The sequence below is a fragment of the Mus musculus genome, chromosome 5, assembly GCF_000001635.26.
Source record: "Mus musculus strain C57BL/6J chromosome 5, GRCm38.p6 C57BL/6J".
Taxonomy (NCBI): Eukaryota; Metazoa; Chordata; class Mammalia; order Rodentia; family Muridae; genus Mus; species Mus musculus.
The window spans coordinates 9,260,286-9,280,041 of NC_000071.6; the positions used below are offsets into that span (position 1 = coordinate 9,260,286).

The 19,756-nt window shown below is 41.7% G+C and overlaps 1 protein-coding gene and 1 pseudogene across 9 annotated transcripts in view; one reads left to right on the forward strand and one right to left on the reverse strand.

The window, feature by feature from the left end:
- On the reverse strand, nt 387–1,110 carry Gm7332 (predicted gene 7332; annotated as a pseudogene).
- The window catches only part of Elapor2 (endosome-lysosome associated apoptosis and autophagy regulator family member 2), a 218,565-nt gene continuing 204,622 nt past the window's right edge, over nt 5,814–19,756 (forward strand). For 7 of the 9 annotated variants that reach the window (NR_153371.1, NR_153370.1, NM_172706.4 and 4 more), the window contains exon 1: nt 5,833–6,171. Coding sequence is in view for 3 of the 9 variants with exons in the window: in NM_172706.4 (NP_766294.2) it covers nt 5,986–6,171 (186 nt within the window). In the remaining 6 variants the exon portion in view is untranslated. Of the gene's footprint in view, nt 6,172–19,756 lie in introns of all 9 variants that reach the window. The other 2 variants (XM_030254371.1, XM_030254372.1) reach the window with 2 other exon arrangements.

The window sequence follows — 19,756 nt, forward strand, 5'->3', positions numbered from 1 at the left end:
ATAAGGGGCCATGAATTTGAGGAGTGAGGGAGCGGTGGAGGTGGTGCAGGTCAGGAATTGGAGGGAAAATGATGTAAATACAATGTTTATATACAAGATTCTCATAAAATAAATAAGGGCAAAAAACTTCACATCAAAACAAAACTTAATTTGCAAACTATTGTTTTTGTTCAACTAGTAAAATGAATCCCCAAAGTCAAAAGCTTAGTTTAATCAGATGGAATAATCCAGAAAACACCCTTATTATTTTCCTCTCAATCTTTTTGGTTTTTAAAGGATGAGGCTAAACATGAAACCCAAGGGCTAAAATAGCAGCATGCAGATTATTATTAAGCTTCATCTCCTTCCTCTTTCATGATTCTTTTTTTTTTTTTTTTTTTTTTTTTTTAGCTGCTCCAAAGGCTGTATCCTAGCTTTATTTTTAAAGGGCCTGCGCCGCAGAGTCAATATAAAAACACAAAAAGTCCCGTCAGTTTAATAACAATAAAAAACCCCAAAAGTGGAAAACTGAGGGCAAGGGAAATGACCCCTAGGCAGGGGCACGGGGATCCCTGCTCATGGCACCAGGCCTGGCTGCAGGGTCCCCGGTATTGCTGTTGCTACGAGGTTGGGGGGCAGCGATTGTCCTGTGGGAGCCACGGCCATCTGAGTCAGGACCCTCACTTCTTCTGGGGTGTGCTCAGCTTCTGCATGCCCGGGATCTTGTCCAGCAGGCCAGAGATGAAGGCCTCAGTGGGTTTGTAACAGTCAACTAACAGCTCCTTGACCCTAGCAGCCCGGGTATCATCACTCTCCATGTCTAAAAGTTCATCCACATCTATCTCGAGCTCCGGGATCTCCTCCTCCTGGCAGTCGTAGAGTCGCGTGAGCTGTTCTAAAATCCACTCCTCCAGGTTGAGGCGCTTCCGTAGCTCCTTGCGGTCGTACTTGACGGTGACCTTCCCTTGCCGTCTCACCGGGCCATCGTCATCAGCGCCCCCCGGGCCTTCGCCTGCGGCCCCAGGGGGACTCTGGAAGTAGACTCGGGGCCCTGTGCTGCCACTGCCCGGCCCGGGGGCCGGGGCAGCTAACGCCGCGCCCCCCGCGGGGCCGCTGTCCGCCATGGTGGCCCCTCTTTCATGATTCTTAATGTGGAATTTTAAACCTAACTAAGATGGATTCCACACAGTAATTTCAATTATTAGGTATTTCAAAAGCATGGAAATGTACAGAGAATAACAAAGCTAACTCTCTAAGCAGTGAAACAAATCTGCCAGTGTCTGAAATCCTGCGCTGTTTCCTGCTGAGAAAACTATGGTTTTCTTTCTTTATCTATAAAATAGGGTAGGGTGACTTATATCACAGGATATTCAGGACTAAACAAAGTACTTGATCTTAGAATACTCCTAAGTATTTATTTACTAAATGTCCAGTAAATGCTAGTTATTATCATAACTGCCACCCAATACAACAAAACATTACCTTTATATTTGCTTCATACATTTTCTTTCTCCTCTATCCCTCTTTGAGCCATCTTTCATTTGAAAAATAAAATACTGGGGCTGGAGAGATGACTCAGCAATGCTCCTGCAGAGGACCTGAGTTGGGTTGATGGGTGGCCCAGAGCCAGCTTTAACTTTATCTACACAGGATTCAAAACCCACTTCTGGCTTCTGTGGGCATCTGCACACACACACAGCATGCACATATAGAGCACATAATACACATAAATAAAATAGACCTTAGAAACTAAACAAAAACTAAGAATAATATGGGAAGAGTCGAGTGCTTGGGGGAAAGCTCAGTAGGTAAAGTGCTTTCTGTGCATGCAAAAGAACCTGAATTTAGATTCACAAAATCCAGATAGAAGCTGGGCATGTTGGGATGTGTCTGGGAACTGGAAGAAGATGGAGAAGGGACAGGAAGATCCAAGGCATTTCTTGTAGAGCTGGCCAAGATGAATCCTGAGCTCTAGGTTTAGTGATAGACCTTGTCTCAAAAAACATGGTGGAGAGTGACAGAGGAACATACCCAGAGTTGACCATTAATCTTTATGTAGGCACACTCACACACACACACACACACACACACACACACACACATACACACACACACACTTGTGAGTGTGCGCATGCACGCACCCCCTGCACAAAATTAGGAGTTCAGGTGAAGCCCTCTTTATATGCCCTCCTAATTTTTCACTCCTTTTAATTAAATGAAATCTGCCCGTGTTTTAATACATAAAATATATTGATAAATAAATTTAATACATAAAATATCCTGCACATAACAATTGCTTTGCATGATTGTCTTCCTCACTGAGTGGAAAAAGTTCCCAAGTGTTTCCTGTGTCAGGTACCTTTCTTTGTAGTTGGGTAAAATGCCATAAACATGTCAAATGAGATTATGTTGAAGGTGCCTCCACCTGCAGCTGACTTCAACCCAAGTTAGTGTAACAGGGAACTGTGATCTAACTGAAGAGCATATTCTTTTAACAGCTATCTGAGATTGGCTGCCTTTCCAGCCAATCACAGGTTGTAAGCTAAATTTGGCAAATGCTGTGACCAATTACACTCGCTTTCTCTCTCTCTCTCTCTCTCTCTCTCTCTCTCTCTCTCTCTCTCTCTCTCTCCTCTCTCTCTCTCCCCTCTCTCCTCTCTCTCCTCTCTCTCCTCTCTCTCCTCTCTCTCTACACTCGCTTTCTCTCTCTCTCTCTCCTCTTTCTCTCTCTCCTCTCTCTCTCTCCTCTCTCTCCTCTCTCTTCTCTCTTCTCTCTCTCTCCTCTCTCTCTCTCTCTCTCTCTCTCTCTCTCTCTCTCTCTCTCTCTCTCTTTGAGTTTTACAGCTACACAGCATTAGTACAACTATATGCAACAGAAACCAATCAGAATATTGGCATATTATGGAAAATGGGTCATTTTGACATGATATTTATACCAATGAATTCATAGCTTATGTGTTTTTGATAAGTTATCCCTGTAAAAGGGCTGAGGATACAGTGTTTGCAATTAGGTTATTCCTCTATGTCATAGTCTCCAAATGAAGTCTCTCTGATGCTGTGAGGTGGAGCTCTCTGGTTTATGGTGCTATTTGGTTCATGAATATTTACATCCCTCAAATTCCACTAAACTTAATTTGTATAAAGAGTTTCTTTTACATATAACATTATTTGTTTCATTTTCCCTTAGTTTTAGATATTTAAGTTTCATTTACCTTTTTTTTTTTTGTTTTACAAATAACATTGATGAAGTGTTGGTCTTGACATTTTTATGTGCGCATTTGATCCCTCTCCCATGGCTGAATTGTTTGACAAAAAAAGAACACAGAGAATGCAAATGATACATAATGGCTATAATAAGACTACAATAATTATGGAGAATGTGAAAACAAATACTGTAAAAAAAAAAGAAGAAGAAAGGAAAGCAAACAGCTGTCTTGCTATTAGTTTATTAGAAAACCTCTGCCAACAGCTTTGGTTTTGTTTTAACCAGGCTTCTTCAATAAACCCACCCCAACTGCACACCCTACTCTCTCCTGCCACACCTGGAGACCAGCTACTTAAGGTGAGTCTCCAGGTTTTAAACATTGATAAAGTATCATTGCACTTCCTTAAGTCTCTTAGTATTCTCTGAAAATACAACTTTAATATCAGTATAGTTTTACCACAGGAAGGAGCATAACTTACTTAACTATCCCCCTTTTGGGGGCACTTAGGCTATTTAATTTTTAATTAAACAACAGTGAATGTAAAATCTTGCTCTCCTTAATCACTAGTTCTTAGATGGCTAGAATTAAAAATGACCAGAAAGACAGAAAGAACATGAAGTTGGGTGGGTAGTGAGGTGGGGAGGATCTGGAAGGAGTTAGGGAAGGGAAAAATATCAATATATAGTGTATGAAAAAATTAAATAAAAATTTAAAAAGCTAAAGGCGTACTCATACTTTGATAACTCTAATTAAGTTTATTCTTTGGCAATTTCAAATATGTTTATAATGTGCTGTGGTGCCTCCCACTTTTCCCTCCCTTATCTTCCTCCCATTCCTGTTTTCCCGGACAGGTCCCTTTCTACACTCAATGCTTGCTTTTTTGTTCTGTCTTGTCACCACCTGAGCATAACCAGGGACATCTGTGTGAATGTGGGTTGGTAGCTCACACATTCACCTGGTGGGCTCACTTCTGGGGACACAAGTGAACGCAATAACTGTCCCTCCTCCAGAATTCATCAGTAGTCAATAGTTCATGAAGGAGAGCTACAGTCCCCTGGGACCCATGATTTCCTGTTAACAGCCCAGTGCACTGGGCGTGGCTGATGTGAATTCAGGACTGTGAAGGCTATGTGGTACTTAGAGATAGCCTGAGGCAGCCCTCCTCTTTATCTTCCTTCTGGCTCTTATATTTGTTTGGTCTCCTCTTCCATCATGTTCCCTGACTGAGTAAAAATATTTTAGTATGCTGTCAAATTGTTTTCAAGAATATCCGTGTTCCGGAGTGCATAATCCACACGCACATTTTCTAGAATTGTTCTCATTCCGAGGTTCATATAGAAACACTTTTATAATATTTCATTCCGCTTACATAAAATTTATGTTTCAAACATTCGCTACTTGAATTCATACTTACTAACATTTTTGTGCTTAGAGGATTTAAATTTTTTGGTCATTTAATATTGCAATCTGGTTTACTTGCAAGAAGAAAAATCTATGTAGAACGTATGCCTGTAGCTGTGGTGCTGTTGATGTAGTTCTGTGACTGTTGTGTGTTACTGAAGTTCACCTCTGATGTACCCTGCACAAAAGAAAAGCAATGTATACTTAGTAACTCTAAGCTGTTTAATCCTTTAAGAGGAAATTATTAATTGAGAGTTACAAAGAATGCTATTTAGGCAAATCTGTACTTTAATCTACTTATGTTGAATAAAATGGGCTTTGTTTTAATAAAGAAAGTGTTTTTAATTCATAGACATATGGTTAATTGTTGACAAAGATAATATAAATTTGGCTCACATAAATTCTTGGTGGATTAAAGAATAAAAAAACAAACAAAGGAAATAAAAACCGAAGCGATAACAGAGCCACCTACCTGTTTGGCTACTCCTAAACTGTAAGTGGAAGAAAACCGAAAGGAAATGTATATATATTTGAGTGAACGTAGCTGCTGCAGACATATTCAGGTCCATTTATATTTAGTGTGTCAGTTGGGTCAGAGGATCCTTGAGCTCCTCCCATTGACATATCACCCTTCACTGCCTAGTGTGTGCGTGTGGGTCACATAAAATAGACCACCACTGCAGCTTTTGTACAGGATAAATGCTTTCCCAGAAGCAAAAAGGTTTGTTCGCCAAAAGCTACACATCTGTATGAAATAATACCTAAATCAGCAGGAAGTAGGTTTGGTACCACCACTTTTTTCCCATCTACTGTGAGGCAGGCACCCTTCCAAGAGCTTTGTGCACATCAACTTAATTAACCCGCATGGCGACCTCACGTGGTGGCTACTGTTATCATTTTCATTAAATAGATGAGATAACCGAGCTCAATACTACAAACCTCAGGCCTCTTTCCTCTCTGCCATTTCAGCAAACCCTAATCTTGTAGAAATTCATTCTGAGGCGTGGATCCTTATAAGAGATATCCCTAGGGTGTCGACAGGGGTCTAGAGAGGAGCGACACTCCGGAGTCTCTGGTCTCTCTGAATCCCTCAATCTTGTCACAAGGCTCCTGCGCGGTTGGCAGCGCCACCGCTCCACGCGTGCTGGGCTGGGCCTCAGCCGCAGCCCGCGCCACCTGCTCCCGGCTCCCGCGTCCCCGCCCCACGTCCCGCCCCCGCGCCGCGCCCGCGTCCCACGGTCCCTCCCTCTGGCGTGACGGGAGCTCGGGCGCCGGCTGCCCGCGCTGCGAGCGGCCGAGCTGTAAGCGTGCAGATCAGCCCAGTTGAGCTGAGCCCAGAGGAGGCAAGAGCACGGTCCTCGCTTCCCAGACTCCTCGCCGGAGTCCATTCAGTGCCGGGATGCTGCTGCTCACCCTGCGGCGGGCGAAAGGCAGGGATCGGGGGCGACCGGCCGGGGGTCCCCGCCGCGCGCTCTCGCTGCCCTGGAGCCCCGCCTGGATTTGCTGCTGGGCGCTCGCAGGCTGCCAGGCAGTTTGGGCTGGAGACTCGTCCTCCTCTGGCCGCCCGCTTCCTGCGTGCCAAGAGGTGAGCAGCACCGGGTCCCCACTTGGAGTTTGAGGCGGGGTGTGGGGTGGGGCGATCTCGGGGACCTGGGCTCAGAGTGACCATCACCTTTTTCGGGTTTGGAGGACAGGGGCGTTCGTTTTGCCCAGGGATGAAGTTGCTCGCCCCTGCTAGCTGGCTAGGAGCGGGTGTAGAGGCTTTCTGTCTTTCTGGTGGTGTATTTCTCTCCGTGCTGGTGTTTGGGGGTTTCTGAAGGACTTTGCTGCGCCCCCTTTGGAGAGCCAGGTCTCAGGACCTGGGTTTGAGAAAGAAATTTCAGGAAGGGGAGGAGACTGGGGAAGCCCTGCCCCATAGGATTTAGAAAACTAAGGCTTTATAGCTTTTGAGAGACCTAGATACTCACCCTCCCTCTCCTGATTTCTCTGCTCCCCAGTCTCCACAAATGCTTTCATCCAATTCTCAAGCTCTCAGCTTTCAAATACAGAACAGTGTGGTCTCTTGACATTCTGGCAAGACATGGATGTGAAGAAGGCAGAGAAGAAAGTACTTAGGAAAGAGGCGGGTTGGTGATGTAGAAAATTAGAATGGGCAAAGCAAATATGTTCCTTTGGGGAGGTTCTTCACCTGGTTGAAGTCCTGTAGCTGAGTACTTTACAGTTTAAGATCACTGCTGCTTTATAGCCAAGAAGGGTACATTCTGGGTGATTAGATCTTTCTCCTGCTTTTGGGAAAAACGAGACTTACTGTGCCAACAATTTCTAGAGGGTGTCACTGGAAGTTGCTTTGTGTGTTTACCTTTGCCTTTCATGCTCCAGAAAGTGCCTTCTTTTAATGAAAATCAATGAGGGGAAGGAAGTAACATTTCTGACCTACTTTGAGTGATTCTGTTGGAGAAGAGGTGAGGCACACACGCTGTTTTAAGGAAGATTGCTAGGAATCAGGGTGACAGGTTCTTTATAGGTATCCAGCAAAAATAGGTTAGCCATTAGCTTCTTTTGAGAAGAACGGCAAGATTCTGTTTCTGTGCTTGCTGGAACCACTTCGGAATGAGAGTATCCTCCTTTTAGACACCATCCATCATCCCTGGGTTTTCATCTTCTTCTCTTACAATACATGCCCCAGGGCAGCCCACAATGATGGAAAGTCAGATGGCAAGCTTGGGTGTGAATATGCAGCTGTACTGTAGCTAGTGAATCGGGGCAAAGTCTTGGCAAACAAACAGCTGTGCATAATTTCAGCTTGTGCTAGTATTGGTTCGATATGTATCCTGCCACTTGTCACCTGGGAATAAACCAGTGTATGGGGTTCTATAGAATTCAACTTTTTGGACATCCACAACTGTTGTGGCAAGATAAGCTTTATTGTCCAGTTGCCCAGACACAGTTTATAGCACACGTTTCTTTAACGAAGTGAAGTTCCAAGTTCCTTGCAACACTAATTCTTAGTAGTGAAGAATTGAAGACTATTTTTGAAGTAGAAAGGTCAAGGCCACTAGAAGAGATGCATATATATATATATATATACATATACGTATATATATGTATATATATTTATACATACATATATATATACATATATACATATATATATATATATATATATATATATATATTCATTCTCTTAACCCAAGCTGGGTTCAAACTCCTTATGTAGCTGGTGATGGGTAATGAGTTTCTTATCCTCCTGCCTCCATACCCCAGTTGCTAGGATTACAGATAGAGGTCACCACATCCAGTTTATATAGTGGTGTGGATGAAACCTAGGGCCCCTTTTATTCTAAGCAAGCACTCTACCAACTGAGCTACATCCCTATTTCTAGACTATAATCATACAGAACTGAGGCATGGGGGTGACAGAATGTACAAGAAGGCGATGCTCATCCCAATTCCAGCCTTTCATCGACTTGGTTTTAGAAATTGTATGTGATCCACGCTTTTAGATCTTAATTTTGATTTTTTTCCCTTTAAAAATGAAAGAAGATAAAATCTATAGGAGGATGCTCCTGAGTCAGCCTCTGGCTAGTTTGTTTCTAGAACCAGTAATACACAGATCTACGTATGTTCTCCCTGCAGACTGTAGGCACTGTGGGTTAGAGACTCCACTGGAAAGAGAAGAGGCCTCCCACGGGCATAAGCATAAGCTGATTGTCCATACCCAGGCTAGTCAGCTGAGCTAATTTGTATTCTTGATCATTGTTTCAATCTACCATTATTTTGAAGAGGAAAATGAGGGGGTAAATGATTCTCAGGCTTTGCGGGTAAGGACTTCCTGTTCTGGGCATGTGAGGATATAGGGGATCCATCTTGAGCTTAGCAAGTTCCTCTGAGAGATAGCTATTGGACTATGATAATAAGGAGAATAAAGCAGCCATTTCTTGTCTATTATGATGGTTTAACCACTTGTTTTCATGTCCATATTACAGAGGGACTGGTACTTGCCTCCTTAGTGCTTGGAGTCACGATGGTCTACTCAGTCCTGGGTTTTCTTAACATTAAAGGGAGTCATTGCTGAACACAAGGACAGCAGCCCTGTGAGGTTCAGAGAGATCAAGAACAGCTAAGATCCGGGCCTTTAAGGCTGAAAACTAAAGCCAGGTCTTAATAACATGAATGTTATTAAGAGGGTATGGAAAAATTTGCAGGGTACTCTAAATCTCAACCTTCTATCAACATTTTTATAAAATAAGCCATGTTGTTACAAAGACTGATTTCTTTCCTTGCTTACTTGAAAAAGGAAAGAAAAGACCATGTAGAAAATTGGCCTGGGAGGCACCTTATAATGATTGCCTGAGATGAGACAGAGGGCCCTCCAAAAATATAATTGGGCTGTGGGTAGAAGTTTCACCTTAGATTTGTGGCAAATTGGACTCTGGAGTGAGGCTCTAAGAACAGGGCTATTAGAGTTTTTGGATGATGGAGGGGAGGTGAAATGATTGCTTTTGGAAGTTCAGCTGGGGACCAAATCAGCGGGTGGAAGTGCAAGCACAAACAGGAAGGGGCAGTCTGGGAGAGGGAAATAAAAATCAAGTCCATGAGCCATAGATACAGGGCGAGGATAGGATGCGATGGATGTTCCTAAGTGGAATCTGGACACTAGACCTGTATGGTGTTATTTGGGGTTTTGTATGGGGAAGGAAACACTTTCTGGGGTTTCATGTGTTTGTTTTGCACTTGTCAACTGACTCTAATCAATAACCTATTTCAGTATTAGGACATGTAATGTAGTACAGGAAAAATTGTATCAGTGTGAGAATTGTTTATTGCTAGATTAGTGCAGCTCAATGCTAATATTTCAGGAAGAATCTAGGGGGAGACTTCAAAGGCTCAGGCTCATAGCCTAGGCCAGCACCTGTGAATTTGAGTGGGATTTTTGACTAATTGACTAATTGGACCTATTAGGACAGCCAGAGGAAAAAAGTATCCAGGCCAACAGATGACTCAGAGTTGCAATGGAGATATTAAAAGGGAGCTCGTGAGAACAGAAAAAGAACAGAACTAAGTGGATTATGTATATGTTATTTAATTTGATAATTGCAACCAGAAGATCCTTGCTTGAGTGCTCTAAAAGCTGCACAATGTGATTCTACTGGTCTCCGAATTTTTAGTGAACGATGACTTTGGCTAACAGTTTTTATTCTACCAACATTTAGTGAGTTTATATTAGTTGCAGGCACAATATCATGATAAATATTACAAAATAAATATAAAGATATATGTAAGTAAGGATCAGGCAGATATGTAAAAAAGCAGTTGTAAGTAAGAGCTTTGTTGCCAAAAGAGAGACAAATGGCCCCTGAGCCCACAGGGAGGATTGGAAAAAGCACTGCCAAAGAGGTGAAGGGGGCTTGAAAGGTGAGCAGGAATTTGCCAAGATGGTAAGAGTCAGACGTGACCTCACCATGGCTCCCTTGAGGGAAAGGCATTTCAGGTGTAGAGCACAGATAATCACCCTTAAATGCTAAAACTAACTATAATTACAAATTTCAATTAGTGACTTTTTGTATTAGAATGACTTCATAAACAGTTTTTAGCAGAAGATGGCCTAGTCGGCCATCACTGGGAAGAGAGGCCCCTTGGTCTTGCAAACTTTATATGCCCCAGTATAGGGGAATGCCAGGGCCAAGAAGCAGGAGTGGGTAGGTAGGGGAGCAGGGCGGAGGGAGGGTATAGGGAACTTTTGGGATAGCATTTGAAATGTATATAAAGAAAATATCTAATAAAAAAATTTTAAAAAGACATTAAAAAAAAAGAACAAGGATTGTGTATATTAGTAAAAAAAAAGTGGTGGGAATGTAAAGCTGTATTGTGTCATAATTGGGTACAGCTGAAATACAGTGAGCAGCAAGATGCTTAATGGGAAGTGGATCTGAGAGGCACAGGAGCCTGGTCATGAAGGGTCTTAGGTCATGCTATCATGGTCTTCATTTAATAGGCAGCCAGGAGCAAGAGAAGAATTTAAATATTTATTTGGCAGTAAGGTGGAGGCCAGATTGGAAGAGTGCGACATGGAAAGAGGTGAGACCTCCCTGGAGGGGGGCAGTAACAGTTGTGGAGAAGGAAGGCATCAGGTCAGGGGTAGCTATGGAAGTGGAAAAAACAGGTGATTATGTTCTGGTGGCTGTGCCAGGGTAAGTCTACCAGAATCACGTGGGTTGGGTTGATATTAACTAGCAGGTGAGGTAGGAGTTATAGGATAGGATAGTGATAAGCCTTCCAGGATTTGGGAAGTGCTTGACATGTCCAAGCTTATGTAACCCAGAAAACAAGTAAATGAGGCTCTGGTCAAGTGCCCTGGGGGATGTCACATTGTCACCGAAGGAGATAGGACAGCTGTGTTTTCACACAGTTATCATAATGACTCCTGCTCGTTGTGCCTCTGGAGGTGAATTTTCCACTTCAAGTTCTCATGCTCAGAACCATTTTCCATGTTTTAGGCAAATGTCAGCAAGTATTCACACCGTCAATATTTACAATGTAAAACCCAGTGTTGATAGATCTGTGAAGTGTCATGTTTTAGCACAGGATGAAAATAGCAACACTCATTGCAGATAGTGGCACACTTTCCTAGTGTGGCTTTCTTTAGCAATGTCTTAGGGCTTACATTGCTGTGAAGAAGCACCATGACCAAGGCAACTCTTATAAAGGCAAACATTAATTTGGGGCTGGCCTACAGTTTCAGAGGTTCAGTCCATTATCATCATGGTGGGAAGGACGGCAGCGTGCAGGCAGACATAGAGCAGGAGGAACTGATCTAAAGGCTGTCAGGAGGAGACTATTGTCTTTAGGTAGCCAGGAGCAAAGTCTCTTCTGCACTGGGCAGAGCTTGAGCATAGGAGCCTCTAAAGCCCACCTACACAGTGACACACTTCCTCCAACAAGGCCACACCTATTCCCAAAAGTTCTCATCTCCTAGTAGTGCCACATACTGTGGGCCAAGTGTATTCAAACCACCACAAGCAGTGTTTGGGATTCTTGCTTTTGATTGTCAGAAACCTCTCAAGGTCTGTTTGTATTTTATTTTCCATGGAATGAACCACCTATACCTATTTCTTTATTGCCTTTGTTAATATAATATTTTAGTTTTAATATGTATACATGTGTGTGTATGTGCCTGTAATACACACACACACACACACACACACACATATATATATATATATATATATATATATATATATATATATTACTTTATGGCCTCTTCTCATACTGAGCTTTATAATCTTGAGGAGCAAATCCCAAACAAGCCCACACATCAGATAATTACATTTTCTATAAGTAATGTGATGGAAAATAGCATGTACAATGAGAACATACACCGTGTTAGATAACATTTTGTCACTGTGACAAAAATACACGTGAGGGACAGGTTAGAAGAACAGACTTACTTTGGCTCGTGGTTTCAGACTATAGTTATCTGTCTCTACTGCTTTGGACCTAAGGCAAGACAAAGAAAAATGTGTGTGTGGAGGTGGATGGCAGAGGAGGCTCCTGACCTCAAGGTGGGGGGAGGGGCATGGAGTGGGGGAGAAGGGAGTGGGAAAGAGGGAGGACGCAATGGAAGGAAGGGTTTAGGAACAAAGCACCTTTCATTTATTTACTCTGAGTAGGCCCCAACTCTTGCTAGCCCATTTAGGTATGAGCTCATCAATAGACAAATCTATCAATAAGGTTAGTGCCCCTAGGATTCAGTCAGCCTTCAATATCCCCTCTTAGTGATCAAACATTCAACCCATGACTCTTGGAAGAACACTTCATATCCCAACCATAGCATAGCACTAGTCTCATAAGGGGTTAGAGGTAAGCTAAATATTATAGTAGGAGTCTGTTGGCTGATGGACCTAGGTACTGGTGACAGAACATCTCAGACACACAAAGCTTCCTGTCCTAGATCAGTTCCCAGACCTTCACTTAGCTCTTCCTGGACCACAAAGGACAATGCGCCTTTTCTCGATTCTGAGTTCTAGCTTTAGTATCTCCTTTACTTTTAGGCAGCTATAGATTTTCCCACGAGCATTGTTTGCAGGGTAAGTGAGCTGTGTTCTGTAAATAGGGCACCAATCTGAGGTGCAAGAAAGAGCTAGAATCCACCTAGAGCCCAGCATGATAAGGCCATGCTCTGACACAGGTCTGCATACCTTCCCCCAAATCATATGTCCAGAAGGGGCCATATGATTTTCTACATTGCACAAGGACAGCATACACTTTAACAAAGACTTTGAGCACACATTGCTCTCCAAGTACATAGTACACTCACCGAGGCAGGGAATTACATAATCTTACTCAGCAAACAACGATTGAAGGTATTTTTGTCGAAAGCACTTTAGGGATTATAAAAATAAGTAAGGCATAGTTCTTCTTTGGAAGCACTAATCACTGCCTTCAAAAGAGTAAGTAGCTAGCTTTGCTTTTTCAATTATATGAAGAAATTGATTTTTATGGTGCAATTAGTTATAATTGACATCTTCTTTCAGTTGTACCTGATTTAAAACAGAAATAAACACTCAGTGATCATGATATACTGGCCTTCAGTTTAAAATTTTGGGGCAAAAGAAACTATTTAATCTTTTTATTTAAAGCTTTCCTACTAAAGACTTGTTTTTTTTCCCTCTAGATCAGTGGTCCTCAGAGTGATTCTAAGACCAGCAATATTTAGCATTACCCTGGAACTTGCTAGACACACAGCATCTTGGGCCCTGGTCTCATGCACAGCAATCTCTGTTGTTGTCAGCCCTTTGGGCAAATTTAGTGCACTCTGAAGTGTAAGGGCCACTGACCTTGGAATAAAGAAGAATTTCAGTTTTTGGTCTGAAACATCGGGACAAGTTTTGTTGCAAAAAGTCCTTGACCTTATATCCTCACTGACTTCCTGCTTCATCAGGACATCTTAGAACATTATTAACTACAATGAATGGACCCTGAGATCCTCCATTTTCAGGAAGTGCCTTTGCAAACATTGCTTAGTTATATACTTACACACTAAGACTCAGGCACATGCTGGGGAAAACACAGGATGCAGAAGACAGGGCAGCACTGTCTAAAAGTTCACACCTGACAGATAAACAATATGGAAATTATTAGGTACTTGGGCTTGTTGATGCCCAAGATCGGCATTATAATAAAAACAGCTGTAATACTAAGGGGCAGGAGATGGTCAGTCTTCCCGGTTAATGTCTTCCAGTTTTTGCTACTTATCCGAGGAGATGTTTGCTCTAACTCAGAGTATCTTTTTGAATATTCAAGACAAGAAACTACTTGAAATCTGTTTGTGCCCCTGGTTGGTGCCATCTCGAACAGTCTTTGAGTGCCTGTTTGGAAATGGAGATAGTAAATCCCGCCTTATCTGCATTTGCAGGGACTCTGTAAATTTGAATGTAACGAGTGACATCAGTTATTATTCTCAAATAACTAAAGAACAGGGTTGTTGAGGGCTGGAGGAAGAATTGGAATTCACAAACTCAATTTTCTTACTGGAATATTCTATACTTCTTTTTTTCTTTTCTTTTTAAAACAATAGGAGTTTAGGGTGATCATTTTTGTCATTACAGAAATTTTACCACACTACTGGATTTTATCTTAACCCACTGTAATCCCCAGTCTTTGCTGGTACTCGAGTCTTCCTGGCTGACTCATACTGCTATGCTCATGGGTTTACTCTCTATCCTTCCATCTTTCCTGCCACTCTCATATTCTTGGTGATGCCGTCCATGATTTAGTATTTAAATTACACATCCGTGATGATAGCTGTGAAATTTATACCTTTGTTCAGCTCAGCTCCTGAATTCTTTTTTTTTAATATTTTTTATTACATATTTTCCTCAATTACATTTCCAATGCTATCCCAAAAGTCCCCCATATTCCCCCCCCCACTTCACTACCCACCCACTCCCATTTTTTGGGCCCTGGCATTTCCCTGTACTGGGGCATATACAGTTTGCGTGTCCAATGGGCCTCTCTTTCCAGTGATGGCCAACTAGGCCATCTTTTGATACATATGCAGCTAGAGTCAAGAGCTCCGGGGTACTGGTTAGTTCATAATGTTGTTCCACCTATAGGGTTGCAGATCCCTTTAGCTCATTGGGTACTTTCTCTAGCTCCTCCATTGGGGGCCCTGTGACCCATCCAATAGCTGACTGTGAGCATCCACTTCTGTGTTTGCTAGGCCCCGGCATAGTCTCACAAGAGACAGCTACATCTGGGTCCTTTCGATAAAATCTTGCTAGTGTATGCAATGGTGTCAGCGTTTGGAAGCTGATTATGGGGTGGATCCCTGGATATGGCAGTCTCTACATGGTCCATCCTTTCGTCTCAGCTCCAAACTTTGTCTCTGTAACTCCTTCCATGGGTGTTTTATTCCCAATTCTAAGGAGGGGCATAGTGTCCACAATTCAGTCTTCGTTCTTCTTGAGTTTCATGTGTTTAGCAAATTGTGTCTTATATCTTGGGTATCCTAGGTTTTGGGCTAATATCCACTTATCAGTGAGTACATATTGTGTGAGTTCCTTTGTGAATGTGTTACCTCACTCAGAATGATGCCCTCCAGGTCCAACCATTTGGCTAGGAATTTCATAAATTCATTCTTTTTAATAGCTGAGTAGTACTCCATTGTGTAAATGTACCACATTTTCTGTATCCATTCCTCTGTTGAGGGGCATTTGGGTTCTTTCCAGCTTCTGGCTATTATAAATAAGGCTGCTATGAACATAGTGGAGCATGTGTCCTTCTTACCGGTTGGGACATCTTCTGGATATATGCCCAGGAGAGGTATTGCTGAATCCTCCGGTAGTACTATGTCCAATTTTCTGAGGAACCGCCAGACTGATTTCCAGAGTGGTTGTACAAGCCTGCAATCCCACCAACAATGGAGGAGTGTTCCTCTTTCTCCACATCCTCGCCAGCATCTGCTGTCACCTGAATTTTTGATCTTAGCCATTCTGACTGGTGTGAGGTGGAATCTCAGGGTTGTTTTGATTTGCATTTCCCTGATGATTAAGGATGTTGAACATTTTTTCAGGTGCTTCTCTGCCATTCGGATTTCCTCAGGTGAGAATTCTTTGTTCAGCTCTGAGCCCCATTTTTTAATGGGGTTATTTGATTTTCTGAAGTCCACCTTCTTGAGTTCTTTATATATGTTGGATATTAGTCCCCTATCTGATTTAGGATAGGTAAAGATCCTTTCCCAATCTGTTGGTGGTCTTTTTGTCTTATTGACGGTGTCATTTGCCTTGCAGAAGCTTTGGAGTTTCATGAGGTCCCATTTGTCAATTCTCAATCTTACAGCACAAGCCATTGCTGTTCTATTCAGGAATTTCCCCCCTGTGCCCATATCTTCAAGGCTTTTCCCCACTTTCTCCTCTATAAGTTTCAGTGTCTCTGGTTTTATGTGGAGTTCCTTGGTCCACTTAGATTTGACCTTAGTACAAGGAGATAAGTATGGATCGATTCACATTCTTCTACATGATAACAACCAGTTGTGCCAGCACCATTTGTTGAAAATGCTGTCTTTCTTCCACTGGATGGTTTTAGCTCCCTTGTCGAAGATCAAGTGACCATAGGTGTGTGGGTTCATTTCTGGGTCTTCAATTCTATTCCATTGGTCTACTTGTCTGTCAGTATACCAGTACCATGCAGTTTTTATCACAATTGCTCTTTAGTACAGCTTTAGGTCAGTCATGGTGATTCCACCAGAGGTTCTTTTATCCTTGAGAAGATTTTTTGCTATCCTAGGTTTTTTGTTATTCCAGATGAATTTGAAGATTGCTTCTTCTAATTCGTTGAAGAATTGAGTTGGAATTTTGATGGGGATTGCATTGAATATGTAGATTGCTGTTGGCAAGATAGCCATTTTTACAATGTTGATCCTGCCAATCCATGAGCATGGGAGATCTTTCCATCTTCTGAGATCTTCTTTAATTTCTTTCTTCAGAGACTTGAAGTTTTTATCATACAGATCTTTTACTTTCTTAGTTAGAGTCATGCCAAGATATTTTATATTATTTGTGACTATTGAGAAGGGTGTTGTTTCCATAATTTCTTTCTCAGCCTGTTTATTCTTTGTATAGAGAAATGCCATTGACTTGTTTGAGTTAATTTTATATCCAGCTACTTCACTGAAGCTGTTCATCAGGTTTAAGAGTTCTCTGGTGGAATTTTTAGGGTCACTTATATATACTATCATATCATCTGCAAAAAGTGATATTTTGACTTCATCTTTTCCAATTTGTATCCCCTTGGTCTCCTTTTGTTGTCGAATTGCTCTGGCTAATACTTCAAGTACTATGTTGAAGAGGTAGGGAGAAAGTGGGCAGCCTTGTCTAGTCCCTGATTTTAGTGGGATTGCTTCCAGCTTCTCTCCATTTACTTTGATGTTGGCTACTGGTTTGTTGTAGATTGCTTTTATCATGTTTTGGTACAGGCCTTGAATTCCTGATCTTTCCAAGACTTTTATCATGGATGGGTGTTGGATCTTGTCAAATGCTTTTTCTGCATCTAACGAGATGATCATGTGGTTTTTGTCTTTGAGTTTGTTTATAAAATGGATTACATTGATGGATTTTTGTATATTAAACCATGCCTGCATCCCTGGAATAAAACCTACTTGGTCAGGATGGATGATTGCTTTAATGTGTTCTTGGATTCGGTTAGCGAGAATTTTATTGAGTATTTTTGCATCGATATTCATAAGAGAAATTGGTCTGAAGTTCTCTATCTTTGTTGGATCTTTCTATGGTTTAGGTATCAGAGTAATTGTGGCCTCATAAAATGAGTTGGGTAGAGTACCTTCTACTTCTATTTTGTGAAATAGTTTGTGCAGAACTGGAATTAGATCTTCTTTGAAGGTCTGATAGAACTCTGCACTAAACCCGTCTGGTCCTGGGCTTTTTTTTTGGCTGGGAGACTATTAATAACTGCTTCTATTTCTTTAGGGGATATGGGACTGTTTATATGGTCAACTTGATCCTGATTCAACTTTGGTACCTGGTATCTGTCCAGAAATTTGTCCATTTCGTCCAGGTTTTCCAGTTTTGTTGAGTATAGCCTTTTGTAGAAGGATCTGATGGTGTTTTGGATTTCTTCAGGATCTGTTGTTATGTCTCCCTTTTCATTTCTGATTTTGTTAATTAGGATTTTGTCCCTGTGCCCTCTAGTGAGTCTAGCTAAGGGTTTATCTATCTTGTTGATTTTCTCAAAGAACCAACTCCTCGTTTGGTTAATTCTTTGAATAGTTCTTCTTGTTTCCACTTGGTTGATTTCGCCCCTGAGTTTGATTATTTCCTGCCGTCTACTCCTCTTGGGTGAATTTACTTCCTTTTTTTCTAGAGCTTTTAGATGTGTTGCCAAGCAGCTAGTGTGTGCTCTATCCAGTTTCTTCTTGGAGGCACTCAGAGCTATGACTTTCCCTCTTAGAAATGCTTTCATTGTGTCCCATAGGTTTGGGTATGTTGTGGCTTCATTTTCATTAAATGCTAAAAAGTCTTTAATTTCTTTCTTTATTCCTTCCTTGACCAAGGTATCATTGAGAAGAGTGTTATTCAGTTTCCATGTGAAAGTTGGCTTTCTGTTATTTTTTTTGTTATTGAAGATCAGCCTTAGTCCATGGTGGTTTGATAGGATGCATGGGACAATTTCAATATTTTTGTATCTGTTGAGGCCTGTTTTATAACCAATTATATGGTCAATTTTGGAGAAGGTCCCGTGAGGTGCTGAGAAGAAGGTATATCCTTTTGTTTTAGGATAAAATATTCTGTAGATATCTGTTAAGTCCATTTGTTTCATAATTTCTGTTAGTTTCACTGTGTCCCTGTTTAGTTTGTTTTTTCACGGTCTGTCTATTGATGAAAGTGGTGTGTTGAAGTCTCCCACTATTACTGTGTGAGGTGCAATGTGTGCTTTGTCAGCTCCTGAATTCTAAGTGAACAATGAGTCTGTGTCTCTACTTGGCTTGATAACTCCAATGCCAGATCCCAATCAAAACTCTTTTTTTTTAAATTGGGTATTTATTTCTTTTACATTTCCAATGCTATTCCAAAAGTCCCCCACATGCTCCCCACCCCCACCTACCCACTCCCACTTCTATGCCCTGGCATTCCCCTGTACTGAGGTATATAATGTTTGTACGACCAATGGGCCTCTCTTTCCACTGATGGCCCACTAGGCCATCTTCTGATTCATATGCAGCTAGAGACACGAGCTTGAGCTGTTGTCATAACTTCCCATCAGGACTTCATAGCACAATCTAGGAATAACATTCAGGCATAAATTAATTTTTTAAAATAAAAAAGATTTCATTTTGACACTCAGAAGACTTTAGATCAAGAAATGCTATACATCCCAGGTATAAACTTTCATGTACATGCCAAGTATTGACTTATTTCTAAAATGTTATCATCTTTGTTAGAATCACCCCCAAGGGAAACATACTATTTCAATATTGTGGAAATTCAAGTACCATAAAATATTGAATTAAATATGTAACTTACTAGACCATTTAAAAGACACTCATGGCATTGACATTTGAAATATAATCATGAAAAGTGAATGCTTTGGTTATCTTTGATGGGAAAGCATACCAGTTGGTTTGCTGGTTCTGAAGTCTTCTAATAAAATTGATAGGAATTTGTGTATGCTTAGAGAAAGAAATATTGACCAAGTAACTTCTTCTGGGATGGTTTTACATCTTAATTTTCCAATCCCATTTTATCCACTCTTTCATCAAACAAAATAACAAAGTTTTTTTTCAATGTTTTATTAGCTATTTTCTTCATTTATATTTCAAATGCTATCCCAAAAGTCCCCCATACCCTCCCCCTGCCCTGCTCCCCTACCCACCCACTCCCACTTCTTGGCCCTGGCATTCCCCTGTACTGGGGCATATAAAGTTTACAAGACCAAGGGGCCTCTCTTCCCAGTGATGGCCCGACTAGGCCATCTTCTGCTACATATGCAGCTAGAGACACGAGCTCGGGGGTACTGGTTAGCTCATATTGTTGTTCCACCTATAGGGTTGCAGACCCCTTTAGCTCCTTGGGTACTTTCTCTAGCTCCTCCATTGGGGGCCCTCTGTTCCATCTTATAGATGACTGTGAGCATCCACTTTTGTATTTGCCAGG